Source organism: Chironomus tepperi, unplaced genomic scaffold (genome assembly GCF_022539635.2).
Source record: "Chironomus tepperi strain 1889 unplaced genomic scaffold, CSIRO-AGI_Ctep_v1 contig_88, whole genome shotgun sequence".
Lineage (NCBI taxonomy): Eukaryota > Metazoa > Arthropoda > Insecta > Diptera > Chironomidae > Chironomus > Chironomus tepperi.
The window spans coordinates 439235-453530 of NW_027226210.1; the positions used below are offsets into that span (position 1 = coordinate 439235).

General features: G+C 33.5%; 6 protein-coding genes and 3 non-coding genes across 11 annotated transcripts; 6 read left to right on the forward strand and 3 right to left on the reverse strand.

The window, feature by feature from the left end:
• Positions 1-744: 744 nt before the first annotated feature.
• LOC139086751 (uncharacterized) lies at positions 745-2178 on the reverse strand. Its single transcript, XM_070635334.1, has one exon. It carries the CDS (start codon positions 2176-2178, stop codon positions 745-747), a length of 1434 nt encoding a protein of 477 aa, XP_070491435.1.
• Positions 2179-2313: 135 nt separating this feature from the next.
• LOC139086728 (selenocysteine insertion sequence-binding protein 2-like) lies at positions 2314-3373 on the forward strand. Its single transcript, XM_070635307.1, has 2 exons — positions 2314-2814; positions 3025-3373. The coding sequence occupies exons 1-2, from the start codon at positions 2340-2342 to the stop codon at positions 3360-3362; spliced, it is 813 nt and encodes a 270-aa protein (XP_070491408.1). The 5' UTR covers positions 2314-2339; the 3' UTR covers positions 3363-3373.
• On the reverse strand, positions 3364-5705 carry LOC139086729 (very-long-chain (3R)-3-hydroxyacyl-CoA dehydratase hpo-8-like). The gene is made up of 4 exons (XM_070635308.1): positions 5510-5705; positions 5178-5304; positions 4688-4917; positions 3364-3755 (listed from the first exon to the last, which is right to left on the reverse strand). The coding sequence occupies exons 1-4, from the start codon at positions 5605-5607 to the stop codon at positions 3506-3508; spliced, it is 705 nt and encodes a 234-aa protein (XP_070491409.1). The 5' UTR covers positions 5608-5705; the 3' UTR covers positions 3364-3505.
• TRNAK-UUU (transfer RNA lysine (anticodon UUU)) lies at positions 3832-3904 on the forward strand. Its single transcript has one exon. It is a non-coding gene; the product is annotated as a tRNA-Lys (tRNA).
• On the reverse strand, positions 4392-4464 carry TRNAK-UUU (transfer RNA lysine (anticodon UUU)). Its single transcript has one exon. It is a non-coding gene; the product is annotated as a tRNA-Lys (tRNA).
• On the forward strand, positions 5010-5082 carry TRNAK-UUU (transfer RNA lysine (anticodon UUU)). Its single transcript has one exon. It is a non-coding gene; the product is annotated as a tRNA-Lys (tRNA).
• A 65-nt stretch (positions 5706-5770) lies between the features above and the next one.
• On the forward strand, positions 5771-7259 carry LOC139086732 (uncharacterized). The gene is made up of 2 exons (XM_070635311.1): positions 5771-5963; positions 6039-7259. Exons 1-2 carry the CDS (start codon positions 5825-5827, stop codon positions 6560-6562), a joined length of 663 nt encoding a protein of 220 aa, XP_070491412.1. The 5' UTR covers positions 5771-5824; the 3' UTR covers positions 6563-7259.
• Positions 7260-7631: 372 nt separating this feature from the next.
• Positions 7632-11158, forward strand: LOC139086724 (LHFPL tetraspan subfamily member 3 protein-like). 2 transcript variants are annotated; one of them, XM_070635300.1, is made up of 4 exons: positions 7632-7779; positions 10010-10290; positions 10349-10476; positions 10533-11158. In XM_070635300.1, the coding sequence occupies exons 1-4, from the start codon at positions 7736-7738 to the stop codon at positions 10797-10799; spliced, it is 720 nt and encodes a 239-aa protein (XP_070491401.1). In that variant the 5' UTR covers positions 7632-7735; the 3' UTR covers positions 10800-11158. The 2 variants fall into 2 exon arrangements, with proteins under 2 accessions (XP_070491401.1, XP_070491402.1); XM_070635301.1 differs by having other exon boundaries at positions 7693-7922.
• Positions 11159-12075: 917 nt separating this feature from the next.
• LOC139086735 (zinc finger protein 98-like) lies at positions 12076-14220 on the forward strand. 2 transcript variants are annotated; one of them, XM_070635315.1, is made up of 4 exons: positions 12076-12218; positions 12325-12708; positions 12781-12838; positions 13344-14220. In XM_070635315.1, exons 1-4 carry the CDS (start codon positions 12171-12173, stop codon positions 14099-14101), a joined length of 1248 nt encoding a protein of 415 aa, XP_070491416.1. In that variant the 5' UTR covers positions 12076-12170; the 3' UTR covers positions 14102-14220. The 2 variants fall into 2 exon arrangements, with proteins under 2 accessions (XP_070491416.1, XP_070491417.1); XM_070635316.1 differs by having other exon boundaries at positions 12328-12708.
• The last annotated feature ends 76 nt before the right edge of the window (positions 14221-14296 follow it).

Consider the following 14296-nt stretch of genomic DNA (forward strand, 5'->3'; position numbering starts at 1 on the left):
ATATTAAGCTATCATTTAGTCACAAGCTAAAGTCATCACCCAGCCAACCCAATCTGCCTACTCCAAACCTCGTTTTCCACATCCAAAGCCCCATCCATAACACATCAAAGAGTAAAGTGAACATTCATGACTTATTTACTAGAAAACTTTTTTTTCCATATCTTTCAAATAAGGCAAAACGGACGAGTGATCCAATGGCAATTCATATCAATTTATCATTCACAAAAAAAAAAACTTCAAATTTTTCCAAGTATTTGATGTGCTACGGATGTGCATGTCAATTATTTTATACCTTTTACTTCTTATTTACCTTCTGCATTATGCTGTATGCTGCTGAAAAAAGTGAGTTTTAAAACATGTTTTTGATGAATATTTGAGTCTGTGATGCTTGTTTCGTGATTTCCAATTTTTTTGAATGTTTGAAACAGGATGAAGCTTGGATGGCGGAAATACGGATGGTTTAGTATTGCAATTTTGTTGGAAATGATGTAAATATACGGGTCAATGCTTCGTCTACATCTGAATGTGTATTAAAAGTCGATGAACTTGTTTGTTTACCAAATTGTCAAGTTCTAAATTTAGAACAAACTGAAGTTCAAAAAAATTCAAATCTGAAAAATCCGTTAGAAATTTTTGAACTCCAAAAAAATTCAAATCTCAAATTACCGTTTGCAATTCTAGCAGTCTAATGGGAACCATTTATTAAGATTAAGCTACAATAACTGATAACAACCTATGAGATAACTATTTAAATATCGATATCACCTTAACATTGCATTTCTTTTTTCTTAAAAGCCTTAATTTAAGTTGAAATATTCCATTTGGTGTCTTTCGGTCTGATAAGCATGTATTTCTATCCAGAATCTCATAATGAATTTTCTCATCATTTTCAGTCACTAAAATTCCAGCTAAATTAAGATTCTTAATTTGTTGAACGAAAATTCCATTTTTATCAGCCAAAACTGTATTCATAGCTCGTTCTAGTGACGATTTGATCAAATATCCAGGAGATGTACGAGTTTCCAAAAATGATGACGAATTTGACTGATTGATCCACTTAGGCTTTTCAATTTCCACACAAGTTTGCAGCAATAACTTTCTGGAATCTAATTTGAGTCTGTTTTCAAGTCCAGTTTTGTAAAATCTCGAATCCTCGAATAAAATTTTAATTAATTTATTGGATTGATGATTTAACATCCACAACGATAGTGCTGCATTGACAAAATGGTCAAAATGTGTCTTATATTCATCACTTGACGTTCTACTGATAATGACATTCTCAAGTTTCTCGAGATCTGCTTTGTTCATCTTAAGATTCAGCATGGCACATGAATGCAGGAACTTCTGGACGTCCTTAGCTCTCACATTGTCATCAAATGTGTTAATGCACTTTGTGCAGATTAATTGTATTAAGCTGTCATCCTTAATACTATTGTCAGCTATGTATGGCAGGATATGGACTAGAGATGCATAGTCAAACTCAAAAGCTTCGATCAGTTCCCTCAATTTGTAGATCACTTGACTGGACACAATCTCATTCTGCTTCAAACTCTTCACAAATGCTACTAGTAAGTACGTGTCATTATCGTCTGTGGCTAGAACTTCAGCTATTAGCCGGTCATGAAACTTTTTGTTGCTGATTCTGACACTGGACTTGTAAGTTGAGATACAGAAAATTGCAAAATCCATTCGATTCAGCTCATTGCTTCCTAATTTATCATCTAAGTACTTGTCAATTAAATATTCTAAATATTTTGGACCTGGTTGGAATTTCTTTAGGAATCCAATAAAGTAGCACAGCTTAACGAACTCGTTCCTGCATATTTTGTCATTTTCTAAAAGAATTTTTAAAGCTTCATCAAAAAATCTCAAATTAAGTATTTGATTTGGATAAATTTTCACTAAATACTCTAAGCACTCAATCATATCTTCATGTCTTAGCTGATTCCTAAGGCTTTTCATGTAGCTTCTATCCATAATCTTGATTTTTTCAGTTTTTCCTCGTCCTCGATCTGAAATTTTCTCAATATCCTCAATTATTTTCGACTTTTGTTGCTCTTCCTGGCCATGATTGTTTGTCAAATAGTCATGAAACCTCAGCGTCAATGTTCCTTTCAATAATCTAGCTTCACTACTCAGATATCTTATTTGATATTTGATTAAATTAAATCTAAACATTTTTGTTGATTTTAAATTGCCGAAAATGATGCGAAGTTTGTTGACAGACGCAAAACAATGTTTACTGACGCGAAAATTCAAACAAAAAAAAGATGCAAAAAATTAGTGACGCGAGCGATTTTTGTAAATAAAAATTCTATAATTTAGTTTATTTAAGTAAAATGGCAGATAAGACAACTGACAATACTGAAATTAGTAAAATTCGGAAGTCAAGGAAGCCAACAAAGTGTTATAGCTTAACAGATTTTATTGTCACTAAGAAGAAAAATGTGAAAAAGAGAAAGAAAACATTTGTCAAGAAAATTTCATCGAAACCTGTGAAAAAAGGAAAATTTAAAAGGAAAAAACCATCAACATTGAAGAAGAAAATCCTCAAAGAACGGATAAAAAAGAAGCTTCTGAATGAAGAGCATCTTGAAAAGATAGAAGAAGTTGCAGAGGAACTAGAAGAATTGAAAATAGAGGAAAAGGAAGTGACAATCTGTGATCAACAAGTTAATCAGCCAATTGTGAAGCATTCAAGGAACTTCCGTGACTATTGTGATCATTTTAGTACTCCGGAAATTAAGCATTACAGTGAAGTTGTGATTACGGATTTATTTAGGTATCAGACTAACAAATATCAGGAAAATCCAAGTAAGTTAGATTTTGGCTTGATTAGACTGGCTGGTTTGATAATTCTGTAAGCTATAACAGTTGCTCGACATCTCGAAGTAGTTCAATAGCTTCAAATTTGGACCCTTTGTGCTATTCATGCAATTCTGGATCTTTATCAAGCCAAACACCAATTTTACCTCTTAAACTGATTCTACTAGCATAACTAACTACATTTTCCATCCATTCCAGTTAAGGCAAAAGCAAACCGCAGATATGTGGTTGGATTCAATGAAGTCAAGAAGTTCCTACATGTTGAGCGACTAAAATTACTGTTTATAGCACCGGATCTTGAGAAAAATGCACAAATTGACAAGCTCGTAGCTGAAATAAAGGAAATGGCTGATAAAAGTAAAACTCCATACGTATTCGGATTAAAAAGAAGGAAGCTAGGCTTTTTGTTGATCAAAAAAGTACCTATAAGCATCATTGGCATTTTTGACTATCAAGGGACGACTGAAAATGTTAATATCCTATTAGATCTTGTTAAACAGGAGAAATTATCTTATAAGAATAAAACAGGACAATGAATATATTTTATAGAAACAATTTAGCCACACATACTTTTTATTGCTTTAAAGTATTAATCCCCAAAACCTAATAATTCGATGCTCCACAACCGATCAGAATTTCTTGAGTATTCTGAATTTAATTAATACAAAAAAATTGATCCTTAATGTTTATTTCCTGAGCCAATAATCTTCTTGCGCTGTGCAAACATGTGTAAGTACATTTGTGGGAATAATGGAATGTACGACAGCATAACAATCCACATGAAGTAGAAGTACGAGAATGTAAAATTGATTTTATTTGGCATTTCAATGCTCCACTGCTTTGATTCCTGAATGTGACTTTGTGCCCAATAGAAGCATAAGAGCTCACCGGTAACTCCAATTGGATATAAAGCAATGAATGTTGTGTATCTGAAAAATATAAGGAAAATGAAATCAGAATCGATTGAAATATGGCATTTGTCACAAAAGTTAAAACATCTAACTCGCCCGGGTAGCTCAGTTGGTAGAGCGTTGGACTTTTAATCCAACGGTCCAGGGTTCAAGTCCCTGCTCGGGCGCAAAACTTTTTGCTGCTTTTTTTGATGAAAATTCAAAATTAATTTTTTGGACGTTATTATTGTGGATTTATGGTACTGGATATGATTTTAATGGTGCATGATGAATTGAATAATAATTTTTGGTACTTCCGAGTATTTGTGCTTTTGAGATTTAACGAGAATCAAAAATTAGGAGAAATGTCAAGAATTTAAAAAATAACGGAAAAATATTCAAAAATTTGACTAAATTTATCGATCGAGTTTTCATTGAAAAATTTAATTGTAGAAAATTTAATCACAAAACTTTGAAGAAAATACACAAAAATATAAACCAAAGCACAACTTTTTCTTTCCACATCCATTCCCCACAAAACCACAAACAACGGAACGGCATGAAAAATGGAACAGCACCAAAAAGAAATCATCAGTACATCCAATAATGCTTCTCAAGCAATCTTAGTAACCATGGAAAAAAGTTTTTCAACAAAAAAAGTGGCAAAAAAGATGCCGCCCGAGCAGGGACTTGAACCCTGGACCGTTGGATTAAAAGTCCAACGCTCTACCAACTGAGCTACCCGGGCATATGATGATCTATGGTCAAATGTACTATTTGAAACAGCGGACGGAGATCGCCATGTGCTTTTAAAGCATATGTGTAGAAGGTAAAATGTTCAGTTGGTAGAGAATTTAATGTGCTGTATAATTAATGTTATTGTTTTAACTGTTTACTGACTTTTGATAAAGTTACGATATACATCGGCCGCTTTAAAACAGACTCATGTTGTCTTAATTCAAATTACTCACCTTAAATAAACTATAAAGTATGGAACAGCTCCAATCAAATTAAATGCATAGTAGCCATAACGAATAATTTCAGTGACACTCCAGGCAAGTAAGGCTAAAGGCACGCCAGGTGAAACACGTCCAGTTGGTGTAGCCAAAATAACACCGCAAACGACCATCACACGCGATAGAACTTGGACAGTTGTGATGAACAAGTTACTCTTAACAATTCCGATAGCGACGTGAATGATCTGTGAAATAGTCAAGTAAAGGTATTTAGTATTTGATTTCAAGTTATCGATCTCAGGGATTGTGGATGTAATTTGGCCAGACTAGTGATCATGCCCGGGTAGCTCAGTTGGTAGAGCGTTGGACTTTTAATCCAACGGTCCAGGGTTCAAGTCCCTGCTCGGGCGGCATACTTTTTGCTACTTTTTTGGTCCGGAAATTGAAACAGCTTACCGGACTTATTAATTAAAGCACTTTTTGGAAAAATTTTAACAATAATCACCTCTAAAACAGCAGCATTTTGGAATACGATAACTGTCCAGCTGATGTATTCCCATAAAGTCATCTTTGATTGGACAGATTTATCGATTGTATAGTAAGAGATTAGCTGAAACAGCATAAATGACCACCTGAAGAATATAAAAAAGAAAATTATTAGTGACGTCAAAGCACAGATTGGGTGATTTTTGATGACATAGCAGCACAACACAACAATTGGCATAAAATTGTTAAGTTCCATTGCATATATCCAAGCAACATATGACAATTCCAAAGTTCATCATTAATTTATTCAAGATATTAAGGAGGAGGTAATAAGTTTAATTAGCAACTTACCCTGCTACCTGTACAGCATTATACAAGATTAGGTAGAATTTAGCTAGTTGAGATGGTCCACGAGATTTCTGGGCTTTCCTTTCCGTTTCCGATGACATTTTTTGCAATTTAATCGTGTCCACAAAATTTAAATTCACCAAAAATTAGAGTTGAAAGGTTCCGAACTAATGAAATTTCTCTATTTACTGTTTTGTTCTAAAATTGCGACGTTGCCATATTTTGTATAAATTTTTAGTACACAACATAGATCTTTAGAACTTAAGTAGTGAGTAACATCAAACAGAAATTTTTTAATAACATTTTATTAATTTAATCATGGGAGCACGAACGAAAACCGCGAAATATGCTGTTGGATTTACATTTGGTGCATTTGTTTTCATTGTTATTTCATTCTCAACGCCTTATTGGCTCGTAAATGATGGAGTTTTAAAAGATCCAAAGTTTTTAAATCTTGGTAAGTTTAATTTTCGGGTGTGGTTGTATTATTTTTTTAAAAGCTTAATAATTCCTTATTTTTGACACATTTTAGGACTTTGGGAGTTGTGTTTCCAGAATTTCCGCGATATTCATCGATTCTACGATACAATCTTCGATGGCTGTATGTGGATTTTTGAGGAGGAATTCTATATAATTCATGACTACGTTTTGCCATCATTCTTCATAACAATCCAGTTCTTCTTCACATTAGGATTCGCACTTTTACTTATTTCAATATTGATGACACTTTTGTTCCTTGTATGTTCAAAAGATCATGATCGATACATTCAGCTACTCATAACAAACGGAAGTTGCTTGATACTTGCCGGATTTTGTTCAACATTTGCAGTCATTCTATTTGGTTGTTATGGAGATTCGCGAGATTGGATGCCAAATTGGGAACATAATCATATGGGATGGTCATTTGCATTAGCATGTCCAGGATCAGTTATGCTGTTCCCAGCTGGCATATTATTCATTGTTGAAGCCAGACGATTAAAATACAAAAGATTGAATGAGATTGGAAATCGAGAAGCAGCTTATACGATGAGACAACGGGGTCATACTGACATTTAAACTAGAATTAAGGATAAATAATAGATCTGTAGTTGCTGTTGCACAAATACTGATGATAATAAGTGCCTTTTTGCAATATTCTTAAAGACAGAGTTTGGCATCCTTGAAAATAATTAAATTCAATTAATGCGATCGCGGAAATACTAATTAATGGAAGTTTGAAGATTAAGAAAAAGCAAGATATTGTCTGGATGAAGAGAAATCAGCTTGAACTTGCTGGAAACATAAATTAAAAGATATTAATCAAATAGTTAAGTAATCAGTAATCAAGTAAAAGATCAGAGAACACTCAGCAATTAGGGATCACTGCAATTAGTACATCTATAAAGCTATAGACTATGAAAACATGAATCGCATTCCAAATAAGCATAATTGTCGAATTGTAAATCACATTAATGAAATGTATTAGAATGATCCTAGATCTGATCAGCAAACCTAAATGATCGCATGAACATAAACAGAATGTTATCCATCAACTGCCGACTCTGTCCTCAAACTCAACGCCTTTGCAACACTAGAATCTTAAAAACGAAAAATCTCTTATTAATGAATATATCAAATATATTTTTAAGTACTTTTTAATTCCGTCCTATACTCAAATATTTTGAGTATGAACCTTTTTTTAGCATGATGAGTATTTTAGAATGTTTACAATAATTTTAAAGAGAATAAAAAAAATTGTTTAACATAAAAAGAATCATAACAAGTGTATATGAAATTTAGGTATGAATGTGTGAGTGTTGTGCTCATTCTCTTTAAGGCTTCTCTCTCTGACTGACCAACGGCTACTTGTGAATGTGGTTTTATGGAATATTGTGAAATTTTGTATGAAATTGAAGGACATTTTAGGATAATAAGGGTTGAATATGTAGAATTGATGCACACATCCTAAAATCAGAGGAAGTCATTGAAATCTTTCGTTTTGTATGGACCAAAAGTTTAAAAAAATCATCGACACACACCTTGCGCTCTCACACTCCGCTCACGTTTTCATACAACCCGATTCTCATTATCTCGCCTATAAACTTTTTGTTCGTAACGCTCACAGTTTTATTGATTTACTTAACTACGACGCACACACAACAATATAAAAACATTTTTATTCAATTCTTCTCTTAACTTTTTTTTTATTCTACTTCCACTCATATATAGTGATCATAAGAAGTGAACAACATGCAACAAAATTCAGATTTGCTCTCAGGGCGCGTCAAGAATTTGTAAGATAGCGACATTAGTTATTGCTTAGTGTTCATTTGATATAGTTGGTAGAGGATTTAAAAACTTTTTGTACTGCTTTCTATCAGTTTTGTGTGATTTTTGTGCCTTATTTTGACCAAAAAAAATATATAAAGTTCATAATGTACGTAAACGCCATGTTTAAATTACTAATAAATTTTGTGATTCATTTTTATGTCGTGTGGATGAGATTTTAGTGACAAATCTAATTGGAATAATCTTGTTGGATATCCCAACATCATACTAACATACATCAAGTGTCATAAAGACTTAACATTATTGTGATAAATTTGATTGAAATTCTCGCATTTTTATAAATCGAAATTTATAGAAATGCAGAGTCTTAATGAAGAGAAAACGCCCGATAAATTAACATTGTGTGCGTTTATTTTGTGTTTTATATTTGTGGATCTCACATGGAATTTCTGTATTTTGGCTGTATTGGATAATGATTTTCATGCTTAATATTTTTGTTTTGATTCGCGAGAAATTGTAAATAAAAGTTGCAAATAAAAAGTCGTGACTTGAATGAAATTTATGACTGAAAATGACGATGATTTCCGCTTTTTGGATGGAACTTGATGGTTTCTAGAAGTTTGTAGTTTTAAATGGAATTTGGAGAACAGTATTAAGTGGAATTTAAAGGGTTTAGAGTCAAGTTGCTACTTAATTGTGAATTTTCTGAGTTTAAAGTTGATTATAAAGAAGGCTGAGTCATTTAAGAGTGCATAAGTATAGACACCAAGTCTGAATCTAAGTTAGTCTTGGAAAATCTTAAAGCCTAGACATCCAGACACTTGATTGTTCTAAATTGGCTTAGATTCTGCCAAAGTGACTCAAAATATTCACTTTATTCAACCCAAATCAAGTCTTAAATCATATTATGTCTAGTTCAACCTCAAGACATCAAACAACATTGTCTATGACACCAATAACAGTTCCTAATCAAATCTAGTCAACATTTGCTTGAAAATCCAAAACAAATCGAGTGAATTTTCATTGAATTCAGCCTTTAGAACAATCAAAACAATAAGTTTTTCCTACAACTCGCGAAAAAAAAGTCTTTTGTGTGTCTATCTACAACTTTCCCACAATTAATGACTTAACATTTATTTGTTCCTACTAAAAATCAAATCAAACATGTGCTGAATAAATACGAGAAACGGCAAAAATTCTTTAATTTTGCACTTCTTATCTTTTCAATGCACCGCAATTGTTTCATTCTATAATTTAAATGCACTGTGCATTATTGCACAATATCTATCCATTGTGCTAATGTGTAAATACATGTATGTAGACATTTGTCATAGAATATAGCTTTTTTTTCCTACATAGTTCAATGCTAAAATGATTTCGTAGGCAATTTTTGTGGTAAAGTTATTAAATCATATTATAATTTATACATTCAGTCCCTTCCCAATGACATTATTACAAAATGATAAGTCTACCTGGTGCTGCTATTAATAATAATGTCGTTAAACAGACAGGTACATTCTTGTTATGTGCAAAAAGAACAATTTAAAACAATTTTTATAGGGAAAAAAGTTTTAATCTTCAACAACCCTCTTCCTTTAATGCATGCACAATTGCCTATTCATTCAGAACTTTTGTAAAACTAGGGGAAATAAAATAAATTTTTTGCATTAGTCTTTTTTTGCACAACTTGTTGCATTTTGTGGTATTAAAATGCAATTAGGAACATTCTTTTTGGCACCTTCTTATTACTGTTATTTGTACATATTTGGGAATGTCATTGACGCATTTGCTGCAGTCATTAAAATTCCATAATCCCTAAAAGACAACAACTTTTATGACTTGACTATGTAAAACCATACAATAGCTACTTAAACATTTGTAAGGTTTTGACAAATTTTAACGTGTAAACAAAACATTTGTAAGGTTTTGATCAATAACGAACATTTGGAATTTAAATTTTAAAGCAATTCAACAGCAAATTTAAAGCTGTTGTATGGTTTCGAACGACTCCTTTCACATATTCACTCGTAAATTGCATTTCAACCTTACTAACATTCATGGAATTCTAACTTAAATATCCAATTTCCTATTAAGAAGCCAAATTAGCACCAGACGATGCAAAAAAATGTGCAATCACTGAACCTAAACAAATTCCTTTTCAATATACTCAACAATGTAAAACTAATATCCAATATTTATTTATTCCCCTTTTATTTTCATTCTAATTCGATTCAGGGAGGATATGAAGCGCCGAACGTTGGCTGGGAACTGCGGTGTTGCAGTTTTCGCAATTGCATTCGTTTGCATCGTTGTGGCATTTTCCACACCAAGTTGGCTTGTTAGCGATTATCGTATAACTGGCGCAAAATTAGATCGACTTGGTTTATGGGTTCACTGCTTCCGATCGTTACCAGATGTAAATGATGATTATCAGAGGAGATTTTTTGTTGGATGTCGATGGGTTTATGATCCATTTACGACGGGTTATGATGAGATTCGAGGATTTTTGATGCCTGGTAAGTTGGTGATTCCTTGATTTTATTGTTAATGCTGATTTGTCTTGTTTTCTTGCAGCATTCATGATTTTTACTCAATTCTTCTTCACACTTGCGTTTATTGGAGTCTTTGGATCGTTGATTCTCGTACTGTTGTACTTCCTTTGTGGTGGACCTGATCAGAAATACTTCCTGCTAATGCTAAAGGTAACTAATCTGAAATTTACCAAAATTGTTAAATTCTAAGTTAATTTCCATTTTAGATCACAGCCTACCTCCTGCTTGCAACTGGAACCTGTGCTAGTTTAGGAGTAATCATCTTTGCATGCTTCGGCAATCGAGACAAATGGATGCCAGGTTATGCAAATAATTGGTTTGGATGGTCTTTCATACTCGCGGCAATTGGCTCTGTGGCTGCACTCGTATGCTCGTCACTATTCTTCACAGAACATCACGCACAAGAAAGACGATTGAGACAATTTAAAGAATCTCAGCTTCGATTCGAGATGGAACACGAAACGAAGACATAATATTGTAGTCATAGAAGAAAGATATAGTATCGAATCCTAAAAGTAACAGAAATATGATCTGAATTTCTTTTTGTACTAATCGCTCAAAAGCGTCGCATAACATTTTCAAATATAATATTAAGTATCATCTTTAGTGAAATAAGTCCAAATGTCCAAAAGTTTGCTATTCTTTTTGTTTTTTTTTTCTAACCAATTAATTATAGAATAGGATTAAGATTAAAGTATAAATCCGTCCTCAGATGAAATTTTAGGTACTATAAATGCATTCCGTCCTTGTTTTTCATGTTGTAAATATGACATGCAATTGAATGTTAAACTTTTTTAAACGTATTGAAATAAAGAATTTTCGAAAATCGGAAGGTATGGATTGTTTTATTGCTAGAGACTTACGAAGTCACCGAGAATTTTAGACACTAAGACATTAATGAATGTTGAGTGGATTCAGGTTTGTTTTGAATGAACCAAGATAACCAAATTTTGCTTGACCCGAGATGGCCTAATTTTGTGCAAACCGAGATGACCTAATCAAGCTCAATCAAACAAGACCGAATCAAGCTCGACCCAAGAAGATCGAATAAAGCTCGAACCAAGAAGACCGAATCATGTTCAACCCGAAAAGACCGAATCAAGCTCGACCCGAGAAGACCAAATCAAGTTCAACCTCAGAAGCCCAAATTCTGCTTGATTCGAAATGACTGAATTAAACTCGATCCCAAATGACCGAACTAAGCTCAATCCGAAAAGACCGAATCAAGCTCGACCCAAGAAGACCAAATTTTTGCTTGATCAGAAATAACCGAGCCAATCTCGATCCGAAATGATCAAATCAAGCTCACCTCGAGATGACCGAATCAAGCTCACTCGAGATGACCAAATCAAGCTCGACCCGAGAAGACCAAATTCTACTCGAACACTTTCTTAGAGCGTTACATAATAAGTAAATGGCACTTTAGTCACTTAATTGGAGATTTTTATCAATAATTACATAGGATATTACCGAATTCCCCATTATACTTGGAATTTGCCTGTTTTACCTTAGGGGTCGTTCAGTAATTACGTTCAGTGAAGGGACAGGTAAGGGTTTCATGATTCTGTAACATAACAAATGAACGATTCCCTAAACTATCTCAACGATCCCAAAAAAACCCATCGAGTGTATCAACCTTAAATCAAATCTAACACCAGCGCCACCTATACCTCAAATTAATAAACAAACATCACAACCACAACGTAGACATCTCCGAATATTTTGTCTCTCTTTTTATTGACTAAAAAAAATTTTTCTTTCCATAATCGAAATTTTTAGTGTAATTTCTATTAAAACAGTATTTTTAATAGCACATGATATTAATTTAACATACCCAACTCACGATGGATCATCAAAATCAACAACAAGTCCCATCAAATCCCGAAAAGAAGGTAAAAAATCAATATTTTCATTTTTTGACGAGAAAAAAGTGAGAGCAAAAAAAAAAAAAATTGAACAAAATTTTTTTCCCACCTGCTGTTTTTCATTATCCTTAAGCAGAAGCGAGTCTCATTTTGGTCACCCGAGGAAATGATAACGCCACAAATAATCCACACAGAACCAGACCACCCGGGATTACATATGAATCAGAATCTTATGGGAGCATCAGAAAATTCGGATGTTAACAACAGTCATCATCATTCACAATATCCAAACTTTCCAACAGAACATAAATACAAACAGGAACCAGAGTTTAGACAGAGTAGCGTTGAAACAACATCATCGTCTGGCTCACCAAAAAAGTCAAAAAAAGAAGTTGATAGCACAAAGCCATATAAATGTTCACAGTGTCCATACTCATTCAATCGTCGCGATCATTTAACGAGACACTCCTTAGTACATAGTAAACTTAAACCTTATCATTGCACTTTCTGTTCAAAGGTATGGAAATGAAATTCGTCTCGTAATAAGTCATGCATGATTGAACTTAATTTTTATACATTTTTTTAATAGGATTTTACAAGGAATGATCATCTACGAAGACATCAACAACGTGTACATAGTGAAGAAGGTGGGTGGATTGTGTGTGTTATGCTAATGATGGGGATTGGCTAGGCTTGGGAGTCAAGCTTTATATTGAGTTAATCTAATCCAAGGCTGTCTTATTAAATCTAATCCAAGGCTGCTTAGTGCTTGAATAACTGCATTCTAAAGGGTTTGACTTAGAATCGCAGATCTGCCTTTTAGATGCGTATACCAGAAGTATTAAGCTGTACCTTATAGCTTGTCCAAGACTGCATACCTGCCATTTTGGACGAACCTCAGCATATTGTTACTAGTCGAGATTTTCAGCCATTCCAAATGCATATTGAGCACAATCCTACAGAATACTCCACTTATATCCATAAATAATACCTTCCACACCTACATATTCATCAGAAATCCTTTTTTCTAGACTGCAAAACTGTAGGATACTTTCAAATCTTACTCAATACCTATTAAAGCCGCAAGCTCACTCCCACATACACTTCCTTTCATACCTCATATATAATTTAATCATTTTCTCTTCATTTAAGTTGCCGCATCGTCCTTATCCGACCTTTCACAACGCTTTATATGTCAAGAGTGTAAAGCCATATTTTCAAGTAGTGGTCACCTGCGAGCGCACATTGAGAATAAACATCATAGTGATTTTAGCGAGTATATACACAGTGGAGATGATCCATTACGAAAACATTCAGCAACGGGTACAACGTATGTTGTTGTAGATGGAAAGAAACGTCCAGTTTGTCATTTGTGCAACAAATCATTCTCAAAGAAGGATCATCTTACCCGGCATATGAACAGCTTACATAATAATTCCACAGCATCACCAGCATCATCATCAGCATTTGAGTCATATTCACCGGATATGCAAAGTTTCAATTGTCAGATATGTTCGAAGAGATTCTCACGTCCTGAATTCCTTCGAAGGCATGTCGAGGATGTCCATAACATTGCAGGTCAAATGGAGATAATAAATCATCTAAATCCAAATCATAATTACAACCTTCCGAGCGGCTCTTTACATGAGAATGGACAAATGTTCGTACCACCACCACCTCATATGCTTCAAAATTCAACAGGTTTCTTTGGATTTGACAATATGTCAACGTCATCAGGGCCAAAAATAACAAAGATTGTATCGCTTAAGGAACACAAATGTACTATTTGTAATAAGAATTTCTCAAGAAAATATCATTTAACAAGACATCAAAAGAGTCTACATAGCGGTGCATTTAATGATAATGAAACTGAAAATGGTAATGAAAATGGTGTGGAAAATAATAATTAAAAATTTATATAGCATATACACTCATAATTTAAGTATAACAATTAATTACTACGATTGTAAATTGTATTAGAGTACTGATCATACATAATAAAACAAAACATGAAATAAATCTAACGAAATTTTGACTTTATTTTGTATTTTTTCCGCGAGGGGTGTGAAACTTTATTTTATTTTCCATCGAAGTAAACTTTGAAC